Source organism: Cololabis saira, chromosome 13 (genome assembly GCF_033807715.1).
Source record: "Cololabis saira isolate AMF1-May2022 chromosome 13, fColSai1.1, whole genome shotgun sequence".
Classification (NCBI taxonomy): Eukaryota; Metazoa; Chordata; class Actinopteri; order Beloniformes; family Belonidae; genus Cololabis; species Cololabis saira.
Window position 1 is genome coordinate 19,144,892 of NC_084599.1, and position 27,032 is coordinate 19,171,923.

Below are 27,032 nucleotides of genomic sequence, written 5' to 3' on the forward strand. Positions count from 1 at the left end.
GCTTGGTAAAAGGCCTTTACTTACTTTTCCTCAGTAGTTTCTGTGTATTGCACCGTGGCAATCTGAGCACTCGCATCTTTATTCTCCGTTTTCTGCCAGGGAAAAGGACCAGAATGAGCTCCCATGCCTGTCAGGTGTCACTCTCTCTTTGTGCAATCCATAAAAACATATGCTGCTAAAATGCATTAAAACACTACAATGTCCTTGTTTTGCAATTAAAAGCAAGTCAAGACACACACTTCAGTTTCCAGATTCCCCTCCACATCCAATTATGGACAAACAGTATATTTAGGCCACATATATTTAGAGCATTTCAATTAAGGAGATGTTGAAATGCAAAATAATACACATAGTAGTCACTTGACTAAGTTCTAGACAGTTTTAATTGCAGCAAGGTGTGAAGGCTAGAAGAGTAAAGAAGTTGACTACAAATGAGAAATAAATACATCCACAGTTTCCTATTCAAAGTAATTTAAAGAATGGGTATCCAGACTTGACTTGCTCTGACAGATTTGGAAAGAAAATATGGAAAAAGAGCAGGGGGCACTAATCCTACAGCTGCCCTCAAAGTGTTATGTTGACTTTCTTAGAGCTGCCGGATTAAACTCAGTTCAAAAAAAGGAGAAATGAGAGGCAGGAAAAAGTGGAAGGTGTGAGCGGAGGTGTAACAGTGGTGAAAGGGAGGAACTGAAATGAACAGAAATTACATTCATTTTGCGATATGTGCAGCCAACCATGACAATCAGATGCATTTGACATGAGATCGATTGATGAATTTTCACGTTTTCAGCCACATGCTGCCGGGACTCACCAGAATGGTCCTGGTGGGTTTGTGGGTGTTGTTGCTAATGTGCCTGGACTTGATCTGCTGCTCTTCGTGACGGTGAACCCAGCCCCTCAGCTCGTGAGCCAGCCTGCCAAGTTAACAGAGTGCTTTTTTTAGTGTGTGTAATTTTAATTATGGATTGGGTACTTTTTGGTCTTCCATATATACGTAAGGAGCATCAAATTATTCATTACTCACTCAACGCATTTGGTCCTGTTAATCGGAGGCTGGCAGGGGGGAGGTGGTCTGAGGAAGGTGTGACTCTTCACCACCATCAGGGCTTTATCCTCAGAGCTAAAATAGAATAAAAAGCACACAGAAGCTAGTTACATTTAAAAAAAACAACAACAACAAAAACTCTACTATAGCCCACGGTGGGTTCATTACCTAAAAGATAAATGGTACCAAAACAGAAATGCATTCAATGTGGTGAAATAATACTTAATTACATTAATACGTTTTATTTTTGCTTAACTTGTCACGGTGACAGACTTGGCAGAGCTTTCAAAACACTGACCAGCTTTGCTAAAGTACAGAAATAAATGTTGCTCTAAACCCTGCTCACAATTATCAGGAAAAAAAGAGAAATCAAGTATGAGCTACCACCCAGTAGGTCACGTCCAACCTGACGATGACAGCAGACTGGAGAAAAAAAACACCTAAAGAGTCTGAATTGTTGCCATATGCCTTTTTACATTGTCCTAATTTGTAGCAAATGGCATTACATAATTTGCTTTTTCAGATGTTATTTTGACTTTTATCCGGATTGTAATACTTTTCCCTCTCTGAGTGGAAGTGACTGCGTGCTCAAGTTAACTGTCCACAGTCAGCACCCACATGAAAGGGCTAATTTTAATAAAAGAAAACAAAAAACTGCCATCAATGTAATCCATCCCTGGATCTCCTATGAGCTAACTGGTTGGCTATGCCTCGTGTTCCTGACTAGTTGCCCTGGAAACTGTTTGAGCAGACATGGGAATCCAGTGACGCCTGATCATACCTCTAGCTGAGGGGCCCATTTTATAACTCGCACACTTTTCTGTTCATTGGAACTCCAAGACTACATTGCAGATCCCTCCCCTCCATCACCCGTCTGCCTGCTGTGTTTGATACTGTCGTCCCTTTTGTAAAAGCTAATGTGTTCCTTTCTGCAAGTGCTGGTTTAATGCAGCTGCGAAAGCTGATCCGACTGATGAATGGTTTAGATTAAGAAGGGGCATAGTTGACACGGAGACCCGACACGCAGCACTGTCTGGCAGTGCCATGAAGACATCAGACGAAATCCCATCGCAAAACATCCCATTCATGGAGATTGCTGGCTCTCAAGAGGATTTAAAAAAAGAAAGACAAATATATAAGCCCTAAAGCCCTAAGCCCTAAAACTAAACTGTTACTTTCAATGTAAGACTGAATGTCAAAATAGGCCAGCCAACAAGCCCGGGGGCCGCGGGCTCACAGCTTTACATTTGGGCAAACTTGGTCATTATCAGCCGTCGAGCGTGTTTACACAAGCCAAAATGAGCTGCACCGGCTCAGACCGAGCACAGGCACAGGTGCATCCTGGTCTCCAAGCGTGGCAGCTAAACACAATGTTGCGATGGGTGTTGGCAGAGTTTTAGATCATTACCTGTCTGCTGTCTCAGAGGAGCTGCTGCTGCTGGGTGGGGGACCCGTTCCCGCTTCAGCTTCTGCCTCCGGCGAGAAACCCAACAGGTGTCTGCCGCTGGGGTGAATGGGAGAAACCTCAACGCTGGAGCCGGGGCCACCTTGAAACAGACTGATGAAATAAACGGTATGGGGGAAGGGAGACAAGAAAACAAATGAGAGCAGAAAAAAATAATCTGGAGCTGAACATAACAGTTAAAAGAATAAATAAATAAAGTGATAGATATTAATGAATGCTGAATTTCACAAGTTTCTCACACTGTATGGATAGAGTCTGAGTTCCTATATTCACTGGACATTCAAAAGTACATTGGGACACACACACACATACACACAAAAGATGCACAGTTGGATTCAGTGGTATTATTGCACTGGGTGGCATTTTCTTTTCAAAGGGATCTGACCACAAGCGGACATATTTTGCATTCCAAAGGAGAGCTCAACAACCCCCCCCCCACCCCCCAACAACACAGACACATCCACAGGTACAGCCGCACACACGCACACACGCACACACGCACTCACTTGAGCAACCTTGTTCACGGGTCCCAGCAAACACCATGTTTAGGCTCTAGAAAACTAAAACATAATTTTCCCAGAGTGGAGCACAAAGCAGACGATCAGTCCCAACGAAGAGATGATTACATCTTTGTTGAGAAAGTTATTCCCAATAGAAAACAAATGTTTTCGCAAAAGGAAAACACAGAGGTCGTGGTTATGTTTGGAGGTGGACCATGAGTTTGAGCTTGCAGAATTACACAATCCTTCAAAAGTGCACACTGGGCGGAGTGAAGCTCTTTTTTCCCAGCGGATTTTTCTATAACAATCTATCACAATTACTATTAAAAACATAGGTAAGAGAAATGGGTATGTGATAATGTTTTATACCCGTGACTTCTTACCAACATTGTCACGAAGTAAACGTCTTTTGCCACAAACCACTACAACGTTTTGTTAATTAAGAGTTATTCAGCCTTATAAACTCTCGCAGTGACATCAGAGGGCTGACAAAAACATTCACAAGCAAAACGACATCACTGAGATCCTAAATGTCACATCCTTTTCCTCCCTTCCATCCTTTACGAATTAGTTTAATAGAAAATGACTACAGCTGTGATCTGGGCCGAGTGCCACACTCATGTGTTGAAATCATGTGATAAATAGAATGAAAGTGTTGATAAAAAACGCAGGGTGATGAATTTTCATTAACGCTAAAAAAAAAAAACTAGACAAAAATCACTAAATCTTGATTTTTTTTTTGGGGGGGGGGGGTCACAAAAAAAAGGAACATATCGCTTCATTGGAAAATGTTCTACATCGTTTTCAGAAAGTATTTTTCTGCTTAATGTCTCACATGAAAGAGATTCCCACAATGAGTCATGTGGCGTCCCATTTGTTTTCCTGCAGTAATCAAATACATCTGCATTCGCAGTGTTACAGTTGGCGGTAACCTTTGTCAAATCTTGAGCTGCAGTATCTACCATCATAAGCGCTCCTTTGATTGTGATTCAGCCACTGGATACCAAACTACATTAATGAGTTGAGATTATAACGCAGAGATCCAGAGTCACACTCACCTCATCGGCCCAACGTTGACCATAACGAACACCAGGATCACCATGAGGCACACGGCTCTCCTCTTGGGTGCCGTTCCCTTCAAGACTGTGTTCTACAAGAGGGAAAGAGGAAACGCATCACAACACAAGCTGCAACTTGCAGACATATTTCTTATTATAAAATTACACTTTTCATCAAATTCTTTAGCAGTTCCTTGTGCTATGTTTCAGCATTGCTACAATTCAGCTTTGTACCAGCACCCTCGTCTCTAGGGGTGTGGCGGTTGTGTGGAGCTGGCAGCAAGGGTGTGGACTCTGGCCCCTCACCTCGCTCAACACGCCCTCCAACTGCCTCTTGAGGTTGCCGTTCTCACACTTCAGCGCCTCGTTCTCAGACAGTGCCAGTTTCAGACGAGCTTCCAGCGTCAGCAGATACTCTTTCTTCTTCTTCCGAGACATTGATGCCGACTCTCGGTTCTTTATCATGCGCTGCTGCCTCTGGGACAACTTAGACTGGAGTTTGAATGCAAGAAAAACACACACAAAAAACAAACAAGTTACTTCATTGCTCATGTTAAGTTATGCATTTCATCCCTCATGTTTAACTAACCCAAAGAGTAGCGAGAGTTAGTTATTGTGTGAATGCAGTGAAACATCTGTGTAGCCACCTGCTGGACTGTTAATCATAGGTCCCCTTCACTACTATGACATTTTTAAATTCTCATGGCAAAAAAGAAAAAAAGCTATGGATTATTTTGTAATTTTTCTTTCGTCTAATTGTAGAAAATTGTCATGGGAAATAAAATAAAAATATGCTGATACAACTTAAAAACTAACAAGTGGTGTCTGTGAGCAGAAGTTTAAATTAGAGATGCTGAGATATAAAATGACTCCAAGTCCAAACACTGCCCTAAAAAAACCCGATAAGCTCCTGTTGAAAATATTTATTTCACAATCCTCCTAGAGGTCAAGAGGTCACCCACGATGTCTGTGTTCTATATGTGAGCAAAAATGTGTTTATGGAGCGTGTCGCTTTTTGAAGAATGGGGTCATCACCGGGGGCACGAGACATCATCAGGTCTGCATGGAAGAGTCCAGCCATAACCAATCCTAATTACTATCATTAGTGTCTTTAACACTGAGTTAATCGGTGAATAAACTGATTATATTCACCGTGTTTCTTTTCAGGATCATCTATGAGAGGAATCTTATGTAATAAATTAGCACAGCCCTAAAATATGTACAAAAAAAATGAAATAATGACTAAATAAGGACAAGGTTAAGCACTGCAATTCTTTCCAATTGACGTCAGTCAGTTGAGAATTGAAATCAAAGTCCCGTGTGCAAACACAAATAGTGCATTTCTTAACATGTCCTCTTGTAAAGTAACTCGGCCCATGGCACTGAACGCCATCATTGTCCATCTATCACCCAGTCTTCCCCGCAGTACCCTTCTTCAAACACTAACATCCTCAGCAGTCTCTAAGATCACGGGCCCTATAGCTCTGGCAATTAAGTTATTTGGATCACTGTATTTGTGTTCTGTCTCCTGAGAAACCCCTCTGTCTCCCAGACCAAATCTGGGAGCCGTGCCACCAGCTCAAGCCTGGGAACACTGCAAGTAAGTAGTTACCAGGGAGTGGAGAGCATGGGGAGCCTCATGACGCCTCCACCGTAATGCCGAGGAGAAGAATGTGGGACAGAGGGCAAAAAAAAAAAAAAAAAATGGCAGAGTGGCATTTCTTAGTAAAGCCACATTAAATGGGAGAGTATAACACAGATACAGGTTCAAGCTCTGACCGCTTGTGTCGGTGGGAAAAGTCAACAGGGATCGGCCCATGCCCCCCGCTGCTCCTGTGAAAATGTACAGCAACTGGAAACAGCTGCTAGTATACAGAGTCGTGCTGTATGTCAATGTGATAAGTGCCATTATTATGCCACATGGTGATGTTCAAAGGGTAATGACTACTCGACAACTGTTCAGTGGATGAACAGTGGGGGGGGTCAAGAGTTACCAAGGAGATAACAGCTCCTAGTAGGTCTGATAGCCACATTCCTGTTGAAGAAGTCCTCTTTCAATTCAGGATCTTAAGGGATACTCAAGAAGGAAGCATGCCATTGACTATTACCTTATCCACTTGGGAGGCACTTCATTTAACAGTTTGGGTGATGAAAGGAGGCTTATTTTACTGTAGGTCATCTGTTACTGTGGTATGTGCTCCACAGTTGAAGAAAAGCTGTCAAGTTTATTTTTTCTGCAAGACTCATTATGTTTTTGCATTGCACTTATCATGTGCTCAGCATCATTAAATCTGCATTTTAGATCCCCAGAGAATGTAGTTGAAAATGCTGTGGCGCCATAATTATACATACATACATATATATTCAACAAACCCATCTCATTTTACTGATGAATCATTGTAATCAAGGCTTGTATTTTCATATTTTTGTTTCTATAAAATTAACTCTTCCATACTTTGTTTGAATCTGGTGCATAGCTATGTTCTTGTTTGTTCAGAATAGTAAATGAAATGAAAAAAAAAAAAAAAAAAAAAAAAAAGGTGTGTCCATTGGGCTCAACAAGCTGAAACGTACAGATTATAAAAACGCCATCTCGCAGAAATGCTTTAGAGAGCGATAGTTCGTTCAAACTGCCTTGCAGGTGCCTGGGTGATGCAAAATAAGACAAACAACTGCTTTAACTGGTGGGTTTGTACCTTAGCTCTCCTGGGGTCTCATGAAGTCAACCCATTCCAGTAATTACTTTTTTTTTTTTTTTTTGAGGACCACCAGTTTGTATAAAACATACACAGAAGTCATACACCCACAGCTAAGTCCCCTGCTGTGCAGGAGCTCATTACATTACACCGACCCAAAGCCCTGATGGATGTTTACAGCTGTCGCAAAAGGCTTCATCCTGCACAACACCTGCCTGCAGCATGTAATCGTTAACAGTCGTTTAAAACCCAGGCTTATGTGGGATAACTATATGTCTAAAATACTCTACTATTAAAAACAAAAAAACAAAAACAGGAATAGTTACACATACAGACATATGGGAGGTACAGATACAGCAACACCTGGCGCAGGCACGCCATCTTTAACAGACATTTTATGAGTCCAATAGCTCACTTTTCTGAGTGAACACAGCTGCACAGGGTTCGACCACATGCACACTCTAACAAAGTGCTTCAGTCGGCTCCAGAGAGTCTTTGACAGAAAGTTTGACCAACATCGCTCCACAGCTTGTGTACCAACAACGTAAAGGTTCACAACACCACAACATATTTTTCCTGCCTTTACAAAAAATGAAAATGGACAATTCGTTAGACTATTCATTTTTAATCTGCACTACTTTCACTTGAGAAATAAGCGTAAGCATTCAACTCACTCCCCTGACAATTAAAAGGTGCAGACCCTCCGTTTTAATCATGTATTGTAAACTTTATTGATTTTGTTAGAGTCACGAAAGACGGGCAGGCATGCTTGTTTGGCCCTTTGGAGTCTGGCATTCCTTCACACCACTCTTAGAAAAGTGTGCCTCTCCACTCATTTACACCCATGACCGGTGGACGAGCTCCAACACCGCTGACGTCAAGATGGATTGTTCAGACTAATAAAAACAAAACACTGTGACATTAGGTCGTGACTAATGTTATTCACTTTCATATACATTACGGCCCCATGCCAGACATGGAGAAATTTAAATAAATGCTCTGCGGTTGCGTGTTCAACAATATCACACGTAGTTCTTGGCTTGTTTTTTTATGTATTGTTGCAGCTTTGTTTTCACTTGAATGCTAGGCAGTGGATGAAAAACACTGAATGTGGAAGTTCCACCCTCTAAACAAATAAAAACTGAGAGGGAGACATTGGGAGGGTACATTTCTCAACTCACTAAAAGGTCAGACAAGAGAAAGAGTTCAGAAACACCCGCATCGAAGCACAAGCTTCAAGAAAAAAAGAGAGGGTGGCTTTTTCACTGTCATTTACAGCTTAAGTTTGCACAATCAAAAAAATGACAAATCCAGAAAGACAGACAAGCAAACAACTCTCACGTCTTTAAAAGAAATATGAAAGACTCTCCCGCCCACAATGCACGCACCAAAACGTGCAGTGCAAGACCACAAGCACGCACCATAAACTAAATACACTGGAATAGTCTTCTTTTTGACTTTTAATTGGCTTGAACAGTTTCTGCTGCAGTTAACAGCAGCTCCCCAAGAGAGTCCCTAACATTTTTGTTGCATGTCAGTGCTGTCATTACACCAACTGGGAAGAAGCAAATGTGTTTTATAGACATATCATGTACATCTTCTTCACTGCAGCTGTCCTGACATCATCCCTGAAGGCATCACCCCAGCCTCAGGAATCCCCTGAACGACACATTCAAAGTAGCGGTCCCTTATTTTGTTTTGTTTAAGTCTACACTAACACTGCTAGTGCCTAGAACAACGGTTCATGGTGACGACCAGTTACAGTCTGTTATGAAGTAAAACTTGTATCAAGTCTTGAAACTACTGAGATTATTTTCTCATTATTTTTGAGTTTGAGTTATACTTTAATGTCCACTAGGGAAATTTGTTTTAGGCATCAAATACATGCATAGCGTATAAAAACACATACAGACAGCAACAGATATCAGACTCAATACCACAGTAAAATTAGTGAGAAACCAAGCAGCAGTGAACGACATTGCACATACCCTAGGCAAAAATTGCATCTATCCCAGAGCCTCATTTCATTATTTGGTACAGTATGAAAAGAGCAAGCACAAAGAATAAAGACAAGCTATTTCCTCATTAGCAGCATAGTAGTAAAGACGTAAAAACAAGGACCGACTACTACTGGATCAGTCAGCAGCTTAGTTACAGCAGATCAAATCTGTCCCCTACCTGTCCTGGGGGGGACACTGCTCTCTACGGGGAGGACAGGTAGTTTATTTAATAAGGAACAGGGAGGTGGGGGAAAAGAGAGCTTGTAATGATTACTCTTATATTTGAAGACGTGGATAGCTACTTCATTGCCACTTTGATTAAGCTGTTGATTTTGTTATTGAGCTGAACAGAAAGTGCGCCATACCATGCTGCAATACTGTACCTAATTAGACTGCCAAGTACAGCATTATAGAATGTCATCATGATTGTGGAGCTTACTCCAAACAGTCTCAGCCTGCGAAGAAAGTGCAGTCTCTGTGCTAGTTTGCTGCATAAGTAATCAACATGCATGTTCCATTTCAGCAAGTTATCTATTTTGACTCCCACGTACTTATAAGAGTTTACCTGCTCGATGGTAGACCCCCCCAATAGCTACATAGTTACAGGTACGTGGTCAGTGACTTTTTTGGGGTCAAAGATCATTTCCTTAGTCTTAAGAGTATTTAAGATCAAGTGGTTACTCTCACACCAGTCCACAAAAGATGTGATCTCTTGGAGATACACAGAAGGGCTGTCATCGGCACACAACACACTCAGGATTAATGTATCATCTGAGAATTTTATGAGCGTGTTTTTAGAATGACTGCTTCTGCAGTCATTAGTGTACGCCGTGAAGAGGAGGGGGGAACACACACCCCCTTGGGGCACCCCCATACTACTAAACTTAGTGCATGAAAAGGAGCTTATTAACTCCAACTCTATATGGTAAAGACAGAAGTGAATGATTTATTTGACTAAGTTCTGGTCTACAATGAATAAATGTTCCTGGGATGGCGTTCTATAATAAACATGGTGCACTGACTGGCAGGGCCCATTAAGCATAATAGTTTTTCCTCTTTAGTGTGGAAAAATGCATTCATTATCATGAAAAACAACTGAATTGTTTTCCGACAACACTTTAAACCAAAAAATAAAGTTAATGACTTGTGAAATGAAAGCAAGTGCTGTAAAGGGTTAAGATGAGGGAGTTTGGGTTGGACGAGCTCCAGTAAGAGTGTGATCATGGCAACGGCAGTTACAGAGTGGGCAGCTATACATGCATGTCTGCGCAGGCTGTGCATAATAATGAAGCACACACAGACGAGTCCCTGTATGTCAACAGAGACAAACTCGACGATCTAATAAACCATGTCGGTGAGGCAGCGACTTTAAAGCAGCTTGTGACCCTGAAATAATACAGATTAGAGAAAGAAAATAACAGAGAACTAAACCCCTCCACTGAGCACAAGTCAGCTATGTGATATTAATTGGTGCCTAATATGCTTCTAAAATGGACAAAGTGGAAAATAAAAAAGTTTTACTAATTAGCTAAACGGATTATACAAGGCCTTTGTTTGGGTAGTCGTACGTCTCATTGGCCTTGCAGTGGGGCTTGGGAATACAGTGTGCTTTAAATCAAAACCCCAACAATAGATGGAAGAAAAAACATTGTTTGTTGGATTCAAACAGAGAAATAAATCTGTTTCCGTTACAGCAGCAGTAGTTTTAGTCGTACAATGTGGCGTCTAGTTGATGTCACGACTCAATAAACAAACAAATGAATAAAGTAGGAATTGCAGCTCTTAGGTCACAACATACGACACGGTAGATTCATGGGGGGGTGGTAGTCTAGTGGCTACAGAGGTGGGCTTGGTCAGGAGGACCCAGGTTCAAAACACAGAATGGCAACCAAGATGAATCACCTTGGGCCCTTTACCCGGGCAAGGTGTTGTGTTTGTTCTCTCAGATGTTTGTCGCTTTGGATAAAAGCGTCTGCTAAATGACAGTCGTAGTAGATTCATTTTTCTCTCTAATTAAATTAAATTCAATGTGGCAACAAAAATAAGTCAATAAACTGCTTTCTGTGCGTGATCATACATCTACACGGTGTGTAGTATCTCTTGAATCCTGTTGACTGTTTACGGTGAGTCAATTAAGACAAACTATGAGAATGACAACAAAGTACGGCTGCAAATCCCAAGTTTCATCAAGATCAATATCATATCGATTGACTGGATGATGATGTTTACCAGTATCATAAAGTCTGCCATGATACTGTTTTGATTCTGGACCTCCTGATTAATACAAGATAATATTTTATATTTGTTGATTGATCACAATCACTTCCACTCATTTCAAATCGCAGTCATTTATTTTCTCATTTTTACTGGGTTCTGCGAGACAGTTAAATAACAAACAGTTGGTTCCTTAAATAATAACAGACTACTAAAGGTCATTGATAACACAGATCGATTGATCATTACACCACTACAACAAAGTAGTTGATATTTTGTCTTTCTGGATAAAAGTAACTACATCAGTTGCTGTTGTCAAAGCGTGACATCTCAGTGTTTAGCGACTTACGTCATCATCTGAGGAAGGGCTCCGAAGTGTGACAGAAACCAGTGGCGGTGCAGCTACGGGGACAGGCTTCTCTTGGCTGAGCGTTGGCATGGTAACCACGCTGCCAGAGATGGCCTGTGGTGTCTGGATGTGCAGTAACTGGCTTGGCTGGGACAGCACGATGGAACGACCTGAACAAGAAACAACACATGCATATTTTCAAATTGCAGGTTTTCACTAAACTCTAATCATACTTTTACTGCACTGCTAACTATGCAGACTCTTATTATGCGTCTACATAAATGTGTTCTTGTGTTATAATTACTATCATGAGAGTTGTACAGTTGAAGCTGTGCAGAGGAACCCAGTAAACTCGCTCCCTTATGAAAGTCATGACTGACCAACTGATGCAAGAAACATAAGGTTGCAGTTACTGCTGCACCACCCCACAGCAGACAATAAAGTAAAAGTTTCTGATATTTTATCAGCCACATAAAACACTGTATACCATACTGGATGATCATTTCTTTCAAAAAAGAAAAAAAAAAGGCCAATTACATTTTTTTTTCTCTACATATACAGGAACTGAGTGGAATGTGTACTGCTATTTGTTTATTAATAATTACGCAAAAACTTCTAACTTGGAAAGCTGGAGCGCAGACAAATCGAGATCTCATTGCATTGCATAGTGAATCTGGATACCTTTTGTTAAACTCTGAAATGAAGTACTGACATTTCTGCGGACTTGGTCTCCACAAAAAGGGAATCAGCGAGAGGAATAGGTCACGGTCCAATCAGAAGGCTGCTAATTTGAGCCCAGACACATGTTATACATTAACTAATCTTAGGACTTGTGTGAAAATCTAAAAATGACTTATGTCATATTTAGAAGAGAAAAGAAAATGTTAAAGGGTTGACAATGGATTTCGGAAACATTAATGTCAACTGTATGACAAAGACTATTAACCTGCTTTTGACTAGAAATGAAATCAGTTTCTATCTCAATGAGCCTCCAGTTGCAAATGGTACTGTTCCTCCAAGAGCTTCTCCACATCAACCTCTTGTCTTTAACTTTAACAGGGCTTTCTGTGTTACAGCGCAGGTACAGATTATAGTTGCCACCTCGTCTGTGGTCTTTAACTTCCACATTCCAGACTGAAAGGTGTATGACTTATGTGTCTGAACACACATACACATGTGCCCACATTTAAGAGCTAAAAGAAATAAACAAGATGTATAAAAAAAATGCAGCATTTCCAAGTCAGTTCAATGTCTTGCTCATGTAGATGCCGGATCCAGGTCAGCTTTCCCAGTAGGCCAAAGCCAGGAACCATTCATTACAGTTACCCTGCAGCCTTCACCTCTAATGCTAAATGATGTGTCACTGCTAATCATCTGGAAGGGTTAACTAGTTCTTCTATCAAATATATGGGGTGTCAGCACCCTGACTTGTACACAAGTTCACTATCTGTAAGAAGAATTCATAAGGTCATATGTCAAACACAGCTAAAAGCATAAGTCATTCTATTCCATAAAATATGAATCAGTTAGTAAATATCCCCAATTTCTTTTGTTCAAATAAATAAATTAGGCTGTCCTGCCTAACTGTGAAAATTGAAGAAATTTTAAACCAACAAGAGTCATAACTCTGGGCAGGCTTCATATGAGATCCATCTGGGTTTTTACACTTGGATTAAACAATCAGCCATCTCGGCCAGTATGAGACAGACAGCGGAGCCAAGTTCAAGTTTACTTCTTGAAGGGTCAGATTCTCCGCCCACAAGGGTCCCATGCAATGACATATTTACGCTGGCTTAGATATTCCTGATGTAACAACATACCATGCGAGCTAAAACCACAAAAAGGACAACGGTGACTTTTATTTACGACACACATAGCAACCCATGATTGCCCTTTCATTTTAATGGGGGTTGAATGCATGTTTATGATTTGCTGTTCACGCTCCAGACATTTTTGCAGAATTTGGACATATTTTGGTTACAAGCATTGAATGTCAGATTTAATCAACATCATTTCACTATAAAGCAGATTAGTGTGCCCAACTGAGGTTCACAGCTGAGGAAGAAGTAAGGTTATAGCACCATCTTCTGGTCAAGACAGCAACTATATTACTGTTTGTGTATAAACAGCAACCAAATGTATTACTAATCACACACTATCAATATAGTAGCATGTCTAAATGATAGTTATGAACAAATTATTCAGAGTAGTTACTCTTACAGTTGGCTAATCTTTTCAGTGTAGTAGTCTGATGCAATAAGGAGTAGTGAGTCGATATACAAAATGTGTTGCAGTGTGAGCTCTGACCTGGAGGGGGCGCTGGTTGAATGCTGACCGGAGCTGGTTTCACCACAGGCAGAACGGTGGTCTGCAGAGGCTGAATGATGATCGTCTTGGCCTGTAAGGTGGCTGCTGCTGGAGCCAAGGGCACAGCTGTGATCATTGGTTTAGGCTGGATGGAGATCTTGGGACCAGTCCGGATTGGCCTCTTGACTGGCTGAGCTGGTTTAGCTGTGATGTGTGTATATTGAAATGTTCATGGGTGGATGGGTTGAGATAATAAAAACAAAATTCAAGTGAGTAGAGGTAATGCTTACTTCAGGAATTTACAGAAGTTTGATGGTTGAGATTGCCTCACCTGGTGCCTGTGTGGTCCTCTTTGTGGCTTTCTTAGGTGGGGGAGAGATTTCAGGAAAGCCAGTGGTGTCTGGCCAAACTGACAATGGAGAGAGAGCCTCATCCTGGATGGAGAAACACATCAGACTTTAAATCTCATGTCTAGCTGTATGGAGAAAGTGGTTGTCAGACTTTTCGGAAGAAACATTCCTAGGTCCCCACACCAACAAGACTACAACAAACTTATCAGTGTAATGCAAGTAGGTGGGAGAAAAAGGATCAAGATCAATCTTTCATACTTTCTTTCATGATTTAGTGAAGTAGTCAAACTAGGTTTTTGAAATTGTCACACGATTACTCCATTAGACTGCATTTTCAAATATAAATACTAAATAAAAATCGCAGTTTATTGGAGCAAAATAAATGATACTCCATCAGTCTTTGCTTTTCCCTAATTAGATAAAATTGACATAAAATGTTCATTAATGCTGACAACCATATTAATCTGATTACTTGCCATTGTTTTCAGTGTAGCTATTTCATAGCCACTTTATACTGCATGTAAAATATATGACTTAGGCGAACTAGATAAAAAGATCCACTGCCCTTGACGATATGCAAAGACGAGGTGTCCTTGGATCGTCATGGAGATTAACAGACACAAGTGTGCCGACTGTTAGGCCATAAAAATATGTAACCCTGATCCTTGTTTTGACACACTGTGAAAACTTCTGACTGATAAATTATGCTAATGTGGCTGAAGTTGTCAGCACCTTTTTCTTAACGAGGGGTTAGCCCACAGCTGAGATTGACAGTGAATCATTAGTCTGACAAGGTGTTTAAGGATTTTGCTAATAAGCGTCTCAAGCGCGTGTGTGTGTGTGTGTGTGAACATCTCTGTCCAAAAGGAAAGAGCAGCTGTCGATGTTTGAAGACCATCTGGATGAGCGTTTTTTTTTTTCTTTTCTTTCTTTGTTCCAACTGCATTCAACGGTGGGGACATATGTAAATACTGACAATGGTGCTCATTTGCATTGGAAATCTAATTCAAATAGAGAAAACTAGAAAAGGCTAAGAGTTGAAGATGGTAACTTACCTGTATGGAGTAAGGAGACGAGGTTTCCACAGAGACAGGAGAGGGGACGGAGCTCAGAGAGTGGGCAGGTGACAGAGAGTCCACGCTCACCTCACCATCTGGATGCACAAGGACGCAAAGCACACGAGGCACTACTCTTACCCCAGTTGCATTTTGCAATTTATAAATGCAAATCTTTTTCAGCCAAAAAAAGCCCTAAGTAAACAGTTTGACTATTTCAATTGAAAAAATAACCTAAAAGTCTGATTTAAACATAACAGTTCTTGCAACAGAAAGCCATAATTGACTGATCCAGCAAATCAGGTTTGACTGCAATTATTTTGCAGAAAAGTAATAAAGAAAAACGTTTGTGTTGCTGCACCTGTGCATGTGCTGCTTGTGTCGATTTCATTCCAAGGAGGAATGTTGAGGTCAAAATCCAGATCTGGACCTTCAATACTCTGGGAGAAAAAAAAAAGTGTTATATTTACCTATATCTTTAAATGAAATAAACAACAGACATCATGGGAAATACAAATTTCAAACAGCTAGAGAAAAATAAAACTAAACTTTTCTTTTTCCTGAACTTATTACAATACTGCCAAATGTAATAAAAGGTTGTACAAATTAAGAGTTGGAATCCGAAACGACAATTAAAACCATTGAAAAAGCATAGCTAATGAAACTCCTGTGTCACCCGTCTTTACGTACTGTAACATCCAGTGCAGACGAGGCAGAGCTCTAACTTTACTGAGAGGGTGAATTACTCACGTAGCCAGCACTCTCGAGGGCATCCAGCAGCTCATCTGCATCTCCCAGGTTATCCAGCTCATCAAACAGGCTTATGTCTGCATAAAAACCACCATACACACAACACAAAAGGCGTCAGTAGTCAGAGATCGGCTCTTACCGTTACTGGTACAAAAAGACCTTGAGTGTTTTGGAATTAAAATAGGAAAGATATCTATATTTATGAAATTGATTGGGTTTTTTCATGCCATTTTCATGACATTTTAGTGCTTTAAGAATTAAATAAATAAATACTCAGACACTGTTAGATCAACTTCACGATTACTGACACGAGTAGCTGAGGGACTTTGCGCGTTTGACCTTGCTACCGGCTGTTCAACACCAGTGACACGTTTAAGAAAGCAGCACGGATTCTGACTCATTTCTGAGTGATGTTGTCTGAGGACTTTGTCAGTTACATGTGCAGTTCATCCGTTTGATTGAGTGTTAGTGTGGCAGCTTCATTGTGGCGGGGGTGTAAGGTGAGGGAGGAAAGAGACAGGCCGTCCGTCTGTGAGTGCCGTCCTTCACTCTTATGCACAAATTTATGATCACGTCACATCCCAAGGACATGAAGTCAGTTGACTTCAGGATAAATCCAATCAGACTTTGCACAGAGTGAAGATTATGAAATTGCAAATAAATGTTATCCCATGGCTGAAGCACACAGATGTCAGACACACATTCAGGCCGAGAAGATTTGGTTACTTTTAGTCAATCTTGGATCTGTCATGAGATGAATGCTCCATTTCCCCGGTGGCAAGGAAAAGTCTTTTATTCAGGATTTCAAAGCCAATTTTCCTTTCGTGAAAGTCAAACATGAATAAGTGCCAACCTATTTCTGACAAGCATATCAACAATGTTTGGATTTTCAGTCTTAAGCATTGTTTCTTTCTTGGTTTTAGAGTCACTGACAACCTTGTTAAATCAGGAGTTAGTTACGTGTTGGCTTGGAATCAGAGAGGAGAAAAAAAAAGTACAGACATGGCACTAAAGCTTATGGCAATGGTTGTCATTTTTTTAATGATCAAAGTTATTTTGATTTATATATATATATATATATATATATATATAGTTATACATGCCTAGCTGTTTTTGATCAGTTTGAGCCCATATCAATGCCCTCACTGTCTGATGTTGTTCGTGAGCTACGGCCCACTAACTGACTCTAGGACAGTATTCCCTCTCGCCTTTTTAAAGAGGTTTTTTCCTTCACTTGGTTTTTTTATTCTTGTTTTGATTCATACCTGTTTTAGCTCAGAGTGTTTTCCAGCTCCTTTTAAACATGCTATTGTGCAGCCACTAATCAAAAAGCCAAATTTGGACCCCTCCGTTCTTTCTAACTTCAGCTATTCTGGTGACCTTAGATTTGACCGCTGCCTTTGATATTGTTGCATAGGACCTTGTTGTCACGCCTGGAAAACTCTGTGGGTATCAAAGGTTCGGCTCTCATGCTGCTTCAGTGATATTTGACTGACAGGTCTTTTTCTGTCCACTTGGGTGATTTCTCCTCCAGTCTGGCCTCTCTTAAAGCCGCGTTTATACTTGCAGTTCAGAACGCGTACGCGAGACGCAGGATACGCGTGACGTCACGTCTCGCGTATCCTGCGTATCCTGCGTACATTTGACGCGTCGACGTGCACGTTCTCAAAAAGACACTGAACGCGTACGCGACCTGCAGTTCTCGCTCTGGCCGCTAGTATCGCTGTTCCCGGTCTGATCCCGGCTGGCACTGCTGCTCTCCCCTGGAGAAAGTTCCCCGTGCATATATTTATGCAATATTTAACTTCCCCCCAGGGTTTCCGTTGTCCGGTAAAATATGCCGAAGTCCGGTATTTTATAATCTCTCCGGTCAAAATACCCACTGGTGCTGCGGGACTAGAGTCCCCGGGAGTACCGCGGATGCCGAGCCCCGGCCGCCGAGCCCCGGCCGCCGAGCCCCGGCCGCCGAGCCCCGGCCGCCGAGCCTCGGCCGCCGGGGGTCGGCCGACCCCCGGCGGACCCCCGGCGGAGCCCCGGCGGCCGAGCCCCGGCGGAGGTACGCGCCGAGCCTCGGTGCCTCCCGGAGCCGGGAGGAAGCGGTGCCGGGAGCCAGGAGTCAATTGACGGGACTTATTTTATTTTAAATACTCTGTTTTTCAATAAAAATACTATTGAATGACTTGCAAATGAATGAATGAATGACTTGGAATCATATTAGGAACAATACATTTTTTTACCATGTTAATCTTTCTTATATATTGACATCTACTTCTCCATATGAACCTAAAATTAACTGGATTTATTGTTTGGTCATTCTTGTTGAGATGGGTAAGGAGAATGCTGGATAAATTAGTCTGGAAAGACTATCCACTTTTGATAATAAGCAATAATAATAAGATAAGATAAAATAGTCCTTTATTACTCCCTCAACGGGGAAACTCACGTAGCAGCAACACACACACACATACAGGGAAGGGGGTAAAACAGTAATATAAATAAGTAATACAAATTAATAAAGAGTAATAATAATAATAATGCTGTGGTTTTATATAGCTCCTTCAAGGCTCCCAGAGCTTTACAGAGATCATTATTCATTCACACACATCCTCCCGGTAGCTCCGTTTGTAGCCGCAGCTGCCCTGCAGACTGACGGAAGCGTGGCTGCCATATCGCGCCAAACGGCCCCTCCGACCACCACCAAACATTCATACACACTCATACACATTCACACGATGTTATAATCTCCTACATCATCCAATATTGTCCTGTAAAAGTGTTTGTTTTTCTAATCGGCTACCGCTGCTGCTGCTACTACTTCTGCTACTTAATATAAGTAGCTTTTCCAACTGTTGCTCTGCTTACTGCCCCCTATCGGTCACCATCGGTATGACAGGCTCTACTCGGGTGGTACGCGAGGTCAGCGCGAGGTACGCAGTGGAGCATGAACAGACACGTTTGCAGGGTACGCAGGATACGCAGCCACCTGCGTAGAGTATATTCCCGCCTTAAGGGCTGTATATACTTGCCGTTCAGAACGCGTACGCGCGACGCAGGATACGTGTGACGTCACGTCACGCATATCCTGCGTATCCTGCGTTCATTTGACGCGTCGACGTGCACGTTCTCAAAAAGACACTGAACGCGTACGCGACCTGCAGTTCTCGCTCTGGCCGCTAGTATCGCTGTTCCCGGTCTGATCCCGGCTGGCACTGCTGCTCTCCCCTGGAGAAAGTTCCCCATGCAGGTTCCCCTCAGGGTTTCCGTTGTCCGGTAATTGCCGGACTTTGTCCGGTAAAATATGCTGGAGCCCCGGCCGCCGAGCCCCGGCCGCCGAGCCCCGGCCGCCGAGCCCCGGCCGCCGAGCCCCGGCCGCCGAGCCCCGGCCGCCGAGCCCCGGCCGCCGAGCCCCGGCCGCCGAGCCCCGGCCGCCGAGCCCCGGCGGAGGTACGCGCCGAGCCGCGGAGCCGGGAGGAAGCGGAGCCGGGAGCCAGGAGTCAATTGACGGGACTTATTTTATTTTAAATACTCTGTTTTTCAATAAAAATACTATTGAATGACTTGCAAAGGAACAATAAATCAGATGGAATGTCTATTTATAAAGGAAAGATTGTAACTATTTCAGTTTCAAGACACCATTCATAATATTGAAATCGATCACATTCAACATCATCATAGTTTTTTACCATGTTAATCTTTCTTATATATTGACATCTACTTCTCCATATGAACTTAAAATTAACTGGATTTATTGTTTCGTCATTCTTGTTGAGATGGGTAAGGAGAATCCCGGATAAATTAGTCTGGACAGACTATCCATTTTTGATAATAAGCAATAATAATAAAATAAGATAAAATAGTCCTTTATTACTCCCTCAACGGGGAAACTCACGTAGCAGAAGTACACACACACACACACACACACACACACACACACACACACAGGGGAGGGGGTAAAAAAGTAATATAAATAAGTAATACAAATTAATAAAGAGTAATAATAATAATGCTGTGGTTTTATATAGCTCCTTCAAGGCACCCAGAGCTTTACAGAGATCATTATTCATTCACACACATCCTCCCGGTAGCTCCGTCTGTAGCCGCAGCTCAGCTGCAGACTGACGGAAGAGTGGCTGCCATATCGCGCCAAACGGCCCCTCCGACCACCACCAACATTCATACACATTCAAACACATTCACACGATGTTATAATCTCCTACATCATCCAATATTGTCCTGTAAACGTGTTCGTTTTTCTAATCTGCTACCGCTGCTGCTGCTACTACTTAATATAAGTAGCTTTTCCAACTGTTGCTCTGCTTACTGCCCCCTATCGGTCACCACCGGTATGACGGGCTCTACTCGGGTGGTACGCGAGGTACGCATGGGTACGCAGGGAGACGAACAAACACGTACGCAGAGTACGCAGCCACCTGCGTAGAGTATATTCCCGCCTTTACTTGTGGGGTGCCCCAAGGCTCCATTTTGGGTCCACTATTATTTTCTTTATATATGCTCCCTCTGTGCTCTGTTCTCCGAAAGCATGATGTTTCTTTTCATTGCTTTGCCGATGATGTCCAAATCTACCTTCCTTTAAAATGAAAGTGTAAGGACTCTCTGCAGCCTCTACTAGCTTGTCTTAAGGACATTAAGGTTTGGATGGAACTAAATTTCTTGAATTTAAATGAAAATAAAACTGAGGTTATTGTGTTTGGGCATCCGGCTGTTTTAAATGACTCTGATGCTCTGGGCCCCCTTGGTTCCAAAATGAATTATTTTATTAAAAGCCTTGGTGTCACTTTTGATAGTGATTTTAAATTTGATAACAGATTGGGTCCGTAGTTAAAGGTGCTTTTTTTCAGTTAAGGCTCCTGGCCAAAGTGAAGCCCTACCTATCTCCTAAAGACTTGGAGAGGGTCATTCACGCCTTCATTACGTCACGGCTAGATTACTGCAACACTTTGTATGTGGGCTTAGATCAGCGTTCTGTGCGACGCCTGCAGCTAGTGCAGAATGCTGCTGTTGACTGTTGACTGGCACTAGAAAGCTTGACCACATTACCCCGGTTCTGGCCTCCCTGCACTGGCTTCCTGTTCACTACAGAATTGATTATAAGATTTTGCTGTTTGTTTTTAAATCACTGAATGGCTTGGCACCCCAATACCTTACTGAACTTGTCCACACTCACACACCAGGTTATTAGGTCTTCTTTGAAAACTTATTTATTTTCTTTGGCTTTTGGTGTACGGTAAATAGTGGCCTACATCTGTGAGAAGTTATTGTGCACTTTGTGTGTCTGTTCTTTGCCGTCTATTTTCTATTTTTTATTACTATTTTATTGACCATCCTAGTACGTTAGTGATTTTATTGATTTTATTGTTTCTACACTCTGTACTGTATTTTCTTTTGGTATTGTTTCATTTTAAATGTACACTGTACAGCACTTTGGTCGACCTCTGTCGTTTTTAAATGTGCTATATAAATAAAATTGACATCGACATATTTTAGTTTATACAATCAACAGTGGTGTTTTGAGGGAAAAAAAACGGTTTTATGTTTTTTTCTTTTGTTTTTTGATCATGGTCTACAACAACTTTAAGGCCCAGTCCCAATACACCCCCTTACCCCTACTTTTCAGCACTACCCCTAAATGTTGCACGCTCCCGTGAGGGTAGTGGTGTCCCAATTCCTCTTTTCATCTAGGAGTAGTGCGGAAAACGAGGGGTAGGGTGTATGAATTTAACCCTACAGAGCGAGGGTTTTCAGATGCTCACTAGCTGACCGAGGGCTAGAAAAATTTCCCAGAATGCTTTACGTCATCATTTGCAGGCTGAATAAAAACAAAAAAAACATGGCGCACCAGTGTTTCCTCTACATTCATTCAGCAGTGGCGGCCCGCCACTGCTGAATCATAGCCGCCACGCCTGAAAAAAAAATTCTATTATAATTTTTTATTTTTTATTTTTTGCAAATGCACCATCGCCGCATCTCTCCACCTTCACAGCACAGCCTGTGTGATGATGAGCGCAACGGTGGGGGGAGGGGAGGGAGGGAGGGAGTGGGGTGTTTGGGGGATCCTATTGGAGTTAATTACTCGCGAGAGCGCGGCCTAAAGTGACATCACGTCAGGCACCAGGTCAGAGTCAGAGTCAGAGTCGTCGTAAGAAAAAAAAAAAAGGAGAAGTTGCCGTAAGAAATAAAGGCAGCGAATTACCGGAGAAAAGGTAGACTTATTAGCCAACTGAGGCGGACTGGCCATCTGTGTGATCTGGAGTATCACAGAACGGCCAGTAGTCCAGGACGGATGGCGGCCGGCCACAGTGTTAGGGCTCGGCCAGGCGGGGCTTTATAAATATATGGGGTTTATAAATTTATTAAATATATGAGCGTGGAGTCGGCGTGGCGAGGAGCTGCGCGGCGGACAGTGAGTCGCGCTGTGAAGCCTTGATTTATGGTTCCGCGTTAAATCGACGCAGCAACGTACGGCGCGCGCCTCGGCGTAACCTACGCCGTAGGCTCTGCGTCGTTTTAACGCGGAACCATAAATCATCCTTAAACCACCTGCAGCCCGGGAGGAGAAGTTAAGGAGCGGGGCTGCGAGTTGTTCATCGGCATTGCTGGTTCGTTTTGTTAACTCTGAGCTTTGTTGCTTTGTTTGTTAGTTTGCTGGTGTTTTTTTTTCTCTCTGTGATTTTTAAGTTATTTGTGAAGAATTTCTGAGTTCCCTGTGGGAGTTTTTCTGTGTTTTTCTATTAAACTACGCCTCGTTTTGGCTAAAGTTTAACCCGGTTTTATTTTTAAAATTATCTTCAAAACATAAAAAGAAATCGATCAAAAATCAGAATTAATACAGAAATTATTGGTGCTGTAAACATGTGTCTTTTTGGAAAGGTACACAACATGGACTTTGGTAGAATAAGAACAAAAGTGCATTTGGATGAAGGGAATGTCATCCTGACTTCCCACATGAAAAAGATTGTTGGAAACAGTTAGGCACCAAATATAATATATTTAATTTTCTCAGATGGCAAAAATAAGAACTTTATTGATCCCACATAGGAGTAATTCATGTTATATCAGCTATAGAGAACAAGGTAGTGCCGAAAAACAATATATATCCCCCCTCACAAAATTAAGAAAAATAAGAGAAACATATTTTCTCACCAACAAAACATATTTAAAATTTTCCAAGTAACAAAATAACATATTTTTCGGGCAATGAAATAACATTTGAACCATCTTTCAGACAATTAAATTTGTTCATGAGAAAATATGTTTCTCTGTTTTTCTTTTGTGAGGGGGGAGCACACAGTCACAAGAACACCTGGAAGCATTCATGCTTATGACCACAGAGAAAGATCCTCATGTCCCTTGACAATGACAGAGTTGCAAAAAAAAGTGACCTGTTGAAGAAACTCTTTATCCCTAAACATTGAGAAAAATGGCATTGCTGGTTTGTTTTTTTAGGTTAGTATTCAACCTTCATTTCTATGTGAGTATTCAAGTTAAACTGTATATTTACACCCTCTTTACATTGTGATTTTTCATAACTCATACAGTGTTGTGTATTTCAGATACCTGTTTTGTATTGGTTCAACCAGAGGGACTGAGTTAGAGAGTATTCAAGTTAAACTAGAATACTATGCTCTTAACACAACATCTAGTCAAATCAGTGCTATTGCTATAATTTGGATAGAATAGTATCATGAGCCACAATTAAGCATTGTGACACTCATGCCAGGCGTTATTGTTGTTGAGTTTCCACACGCCGATTGCTTTGGGCCAGGCCTAGTCAACGCCGCCGCCTCCAGCGGGAAGCATGCCCCCACTGCTGAAAAAATTCCTAGAGGAAACACTGCGCACATTTCTTATTTTTTAGTGAATAAAATCAATATTTTGAGTTAGTTTCTGCATAAAAATGTGTTTTGATTACATTTCTAGTGAGAAATATATATTTTACTTTCATAATATTCACTCACTGGATGTACATAATCACTCGTTTGCCCGTTGTTCGCAAAGATCTCGCCAGAATAAAGGCTGATTTATGGTTCCGCGTTACACCAACGCAGAGCCTACGGCGTAGGTTACGCGGCGACGCGCGCCGTACGCCGTACCCTACGCCGTAGGCTCTGCGTCGATTTAACGCGGAACCATAAATCAGCTCCCGAGCCGGCAGGCTGTTGTCATCCCGAAAACATCGGTGCAAATTTCATAACAGGCATTATTTGGATAAACTGAGCCCAGGTTGGGGATCTTAACGGTTACTTTTACGCCTGAAAAAATATTAAAACTTAATAAAGTGGCATATCAACAGCGCTACAGCGGAAATTAAAACAGCTTCTAGCTTGCTTTTATCTCTCGGCTTCCTGATATGGTGTGACGTATGTGCAAACGTAACAACGCAGTCGCTTACGTACCCGCACGTAAACCACGCAGTGACGTAGCAAGAGGTGTCCCAATCCCTAGGGAAGATTACAAGGGCCCTACTCATTTTTAGGGCTAGTGGTAGTGAGTGAGGTCTAGTAGTAGAAAGTAGGGAGTGTATTGGGATTGGCCCTAAAACCACACCTTCATAAAACATTTCAACTGTTTTAGAGGTGTGCTTTAAAATCCAAGTTTTAATTAGAAAGTGTGTGTATGTGTGTGTGTCTCACTGTTCATTCAATTTCATAATGTACACATCCCAGTCACAAAACCGGTTGTCCAATTTCAAGGCAAATCCATAGAGGTCACTTGTATGTTACATCAAGCTAGAACTTACAACTCTCATCCATGCCTTCAATCACATCCAGATTCAACTACTGCAACAGCATTCTCTAAGGCTCGTCCTCCAAGGTCCTCGATAAACTTCAACACATACAAAACTCTGCTGCTCGCCGGCTCACTCACACCCACTCCCGTGACCACATCACCCCCAGTCCTCCAGAGACTCCACTGGATCCCTGTCCCTCAACGCATCCATTTCAAAGTCCTCCTCCTCACCCACAAAGCCTTCTACAACCAGGCCCATCCTCCGATGCCAACCTCCTGTCTCCACCACTCACAACCAAGCACCGGACCTGGTGCACCGGACCTGGGGCGACGGAGCCTTCTCCATATCTGCCCCCTCTGGAACTCTCCCCGCTCACATCCACAACTGAACACACTTACCCACCTTCAAATCGCATCTCAAAACTCACCTCTTCAGAACAGCTTTTAATGTGTGATTTGTTTCTTATCCTTTATCTTATCTTTTACCTATTACCTTTTTTTTAATCCTGTAGTTTTTAATTTAAAATGTTCTTGATCTCGATGTTTTATCTTTGTGTCTGTGACGCGTCTTTGAGATCTTTTAAAAAGCGCTCTATAAATAAAATTGATTATTATTATTAACTTATTTTTCACCTTGAAGCAAAGTGAAATTTCAATAAAATTTCATGTCTAAGCTCTCTAACACCAATTAGATGAAAAAAAAACATCACTGCAATAAAAACATCACACAATTAAGATAAAGAATGGCAGGAAAAAAAAAGAATTATAAGATTTTGGTGGAAAATGACATGCAACATTTCTGTTTATGTAAATGTAAGTGTTGTAATTAAACAAAAGTTTATCTGTAAGTAGAGCTAAATATATCAAATATTTATTTTCATCACACTATATGTCTGTAACATGTCAGGTGAGGCAGCATTCAGTGATTCTGCTCCTCACCGGGGGAACAAACTTCCTGCAGACCTGAGGTCTGCTCCAACTGTCAGCTCCTTTAAATCAGGCCTAAAAACATTACTGTTTACTGAAGCGTACTCTTAAATTAAATACTTACCTGCTGTACTCTACTGCCCTTACTTTTTAACAACTTGTGCTTTTTATTATTTGATCTCTTTTCTTATCATTTTACTGTTTAATTATGTCTTGCCACTTTTAATGTTGATGTAAAGCACTTTGAATTACCTTGTGTTGAATTGTGCTATACAAATAAACTTGCCTTGCAACATCAATGTATGTATGGATTAGGGGTGTAACAATATATCGTGCCACGAAATTTCGCGATACAAAAACGTCACAATACGTGTCGTGGAGGTGACGTGTATTGCAATTTTGGGTTATTATTAATATGAATATATTGTGTTGACTAGTAACGCGCATCCTACCTAATGAACCCTGAATTACCAAAATAACCTTAACAAAAATAAATCTCCTCTTACACTTATAAGGTGAGCATGAATAAATCTTTTTTTATTATGTAAAATTGTATGTATTTATTTACTTTTATTTATTTATTTAATTTTAGTTGTTAAATTTCTGGAAAAGAAAAAAGTCAAATCATACATGAAAGAAACTATTCAGTTTGTGGCGAAATATTTGTACTTGTATGAAACTGAAGATGCATAATGCAAACCTGACCTTCACTTTTAGTTCAGTTTGTGGAAAATGGTTGGCCTGGCTTTCTCTTTAAAACTTAAACAGTTATAAAGCATTACAAACTGGAAAAATAGGGCAAACACACAGCATTGTTTTGTATTTTGTGTCTTTAAAATAAAATACCATTTTTCCAGCCATATGTTCCACATTCAAGGTTGTTAAAAAAATACTGCTATAATATCGTATCGTATCGTGACCTCAATATTGTGTATCGTACCGTATCGTGAGATTAGTGTATCGTTACATCCCTAGTATGGATACAAGCTAGAATAAATAGTATACTTTTATACAGTATTTTCCATTTATTTCTACCTATTTTGACATTAAAAATGCGCTGTGTCAATCGAGAAATATTCCTGCTTTCAGTGCTAGTGTGGTTTCGATGTTAAATACATAGTTGTGTGTGTTTAATCCCAGGGCTGAGTTTTATTTACATCCACACTCCCCAGGTTACATCAGCTACTTAGCTCAGGCTAACTGGCTAACCCCCACGTTCAAGCGTTTCTGTACAACTTCAGACTTTATAAACGGGCCAGACTTGTTTAGCAACACTTATACATGTCTTATACGCTGACTTTGTCGCTTCTATAACAAGCTGTTGTCAGTGTGTGGGGTCTTTCTAGAAAGACTGCTCCTTACCCCACTCTCCTCCCTGGTCCTTACAGCCGGTGCCGGCTTCACTATCCATCACAGGATCTGGTCGACAATTTCTGAAGTCTAATATTAAGTCGGATGACATTCTCTTTTAAATTCATGAGTAACTTTTCACGCCGTAACGAGTTGAATCCAAGCGGAAACGCACATGAAGCTGTCAAGCGATAAACTTCCTCTAGTAACACGTCTGT

The 27,032-nt window shown here is 41.5% G+C and overlaps 1 protein-coding gene across 1 annotated transcript in view; it reads right to left on the reverse strand.

Annotated features, from left to right (window-relative positions):
* Positions 1-27,032, reverse strand: part of atf6 (activating transcription factor 6) — a 39,024-nt gene extending 11,992 nt beyond the window's left edge. The window contains exons 1-13 of the mRNA XM_061738142.1: positions 26,827-27,032; positions 15,790-15,866; positions 15,401-15,479; positions 15,040-15,137; positions 13,966-14,068; positions 13,635-13,838; positions 11,328-11,497; positions 4,375-4,560; positions 4,069-4,160; positions 2,454-2,603; positions 1,025-1,120; positions 812-914; positions 25-92 (exon numbers count right to left, since the gene is read on the reverse strand). Coding sequence (XP_061594126.1) covers positions 25-92; positions 812-914; positions 1,025-1,120; positions 2,454-2,603; positions 4,069-4,160; positions 4,375-4,560; positions 11,328-11,497; positions 13,635-13,838; positions 13,966-14,068; positions 15,040-15,137; positions 15,401-15,479; positions 15,790-15,866; positions 26,827-26,926 — 1,526 coding nt within the window. The 5' untranslated portion in view covers positions 26,927-27,032. The remainder of the gene's footprint in view (positions 1-24; positions 93-811; positions 915-1,024; positions 1,121-2,453; positions 2,604-4,068; positions 4,161-4,374; positions 4,561-11,327; positions 11,498-13,634; positions 13,839-13,965; positions 14,069-15,039; positions 15,138-15,400; positions 15,480-15,789; positions 15,867-26,826) is intronic.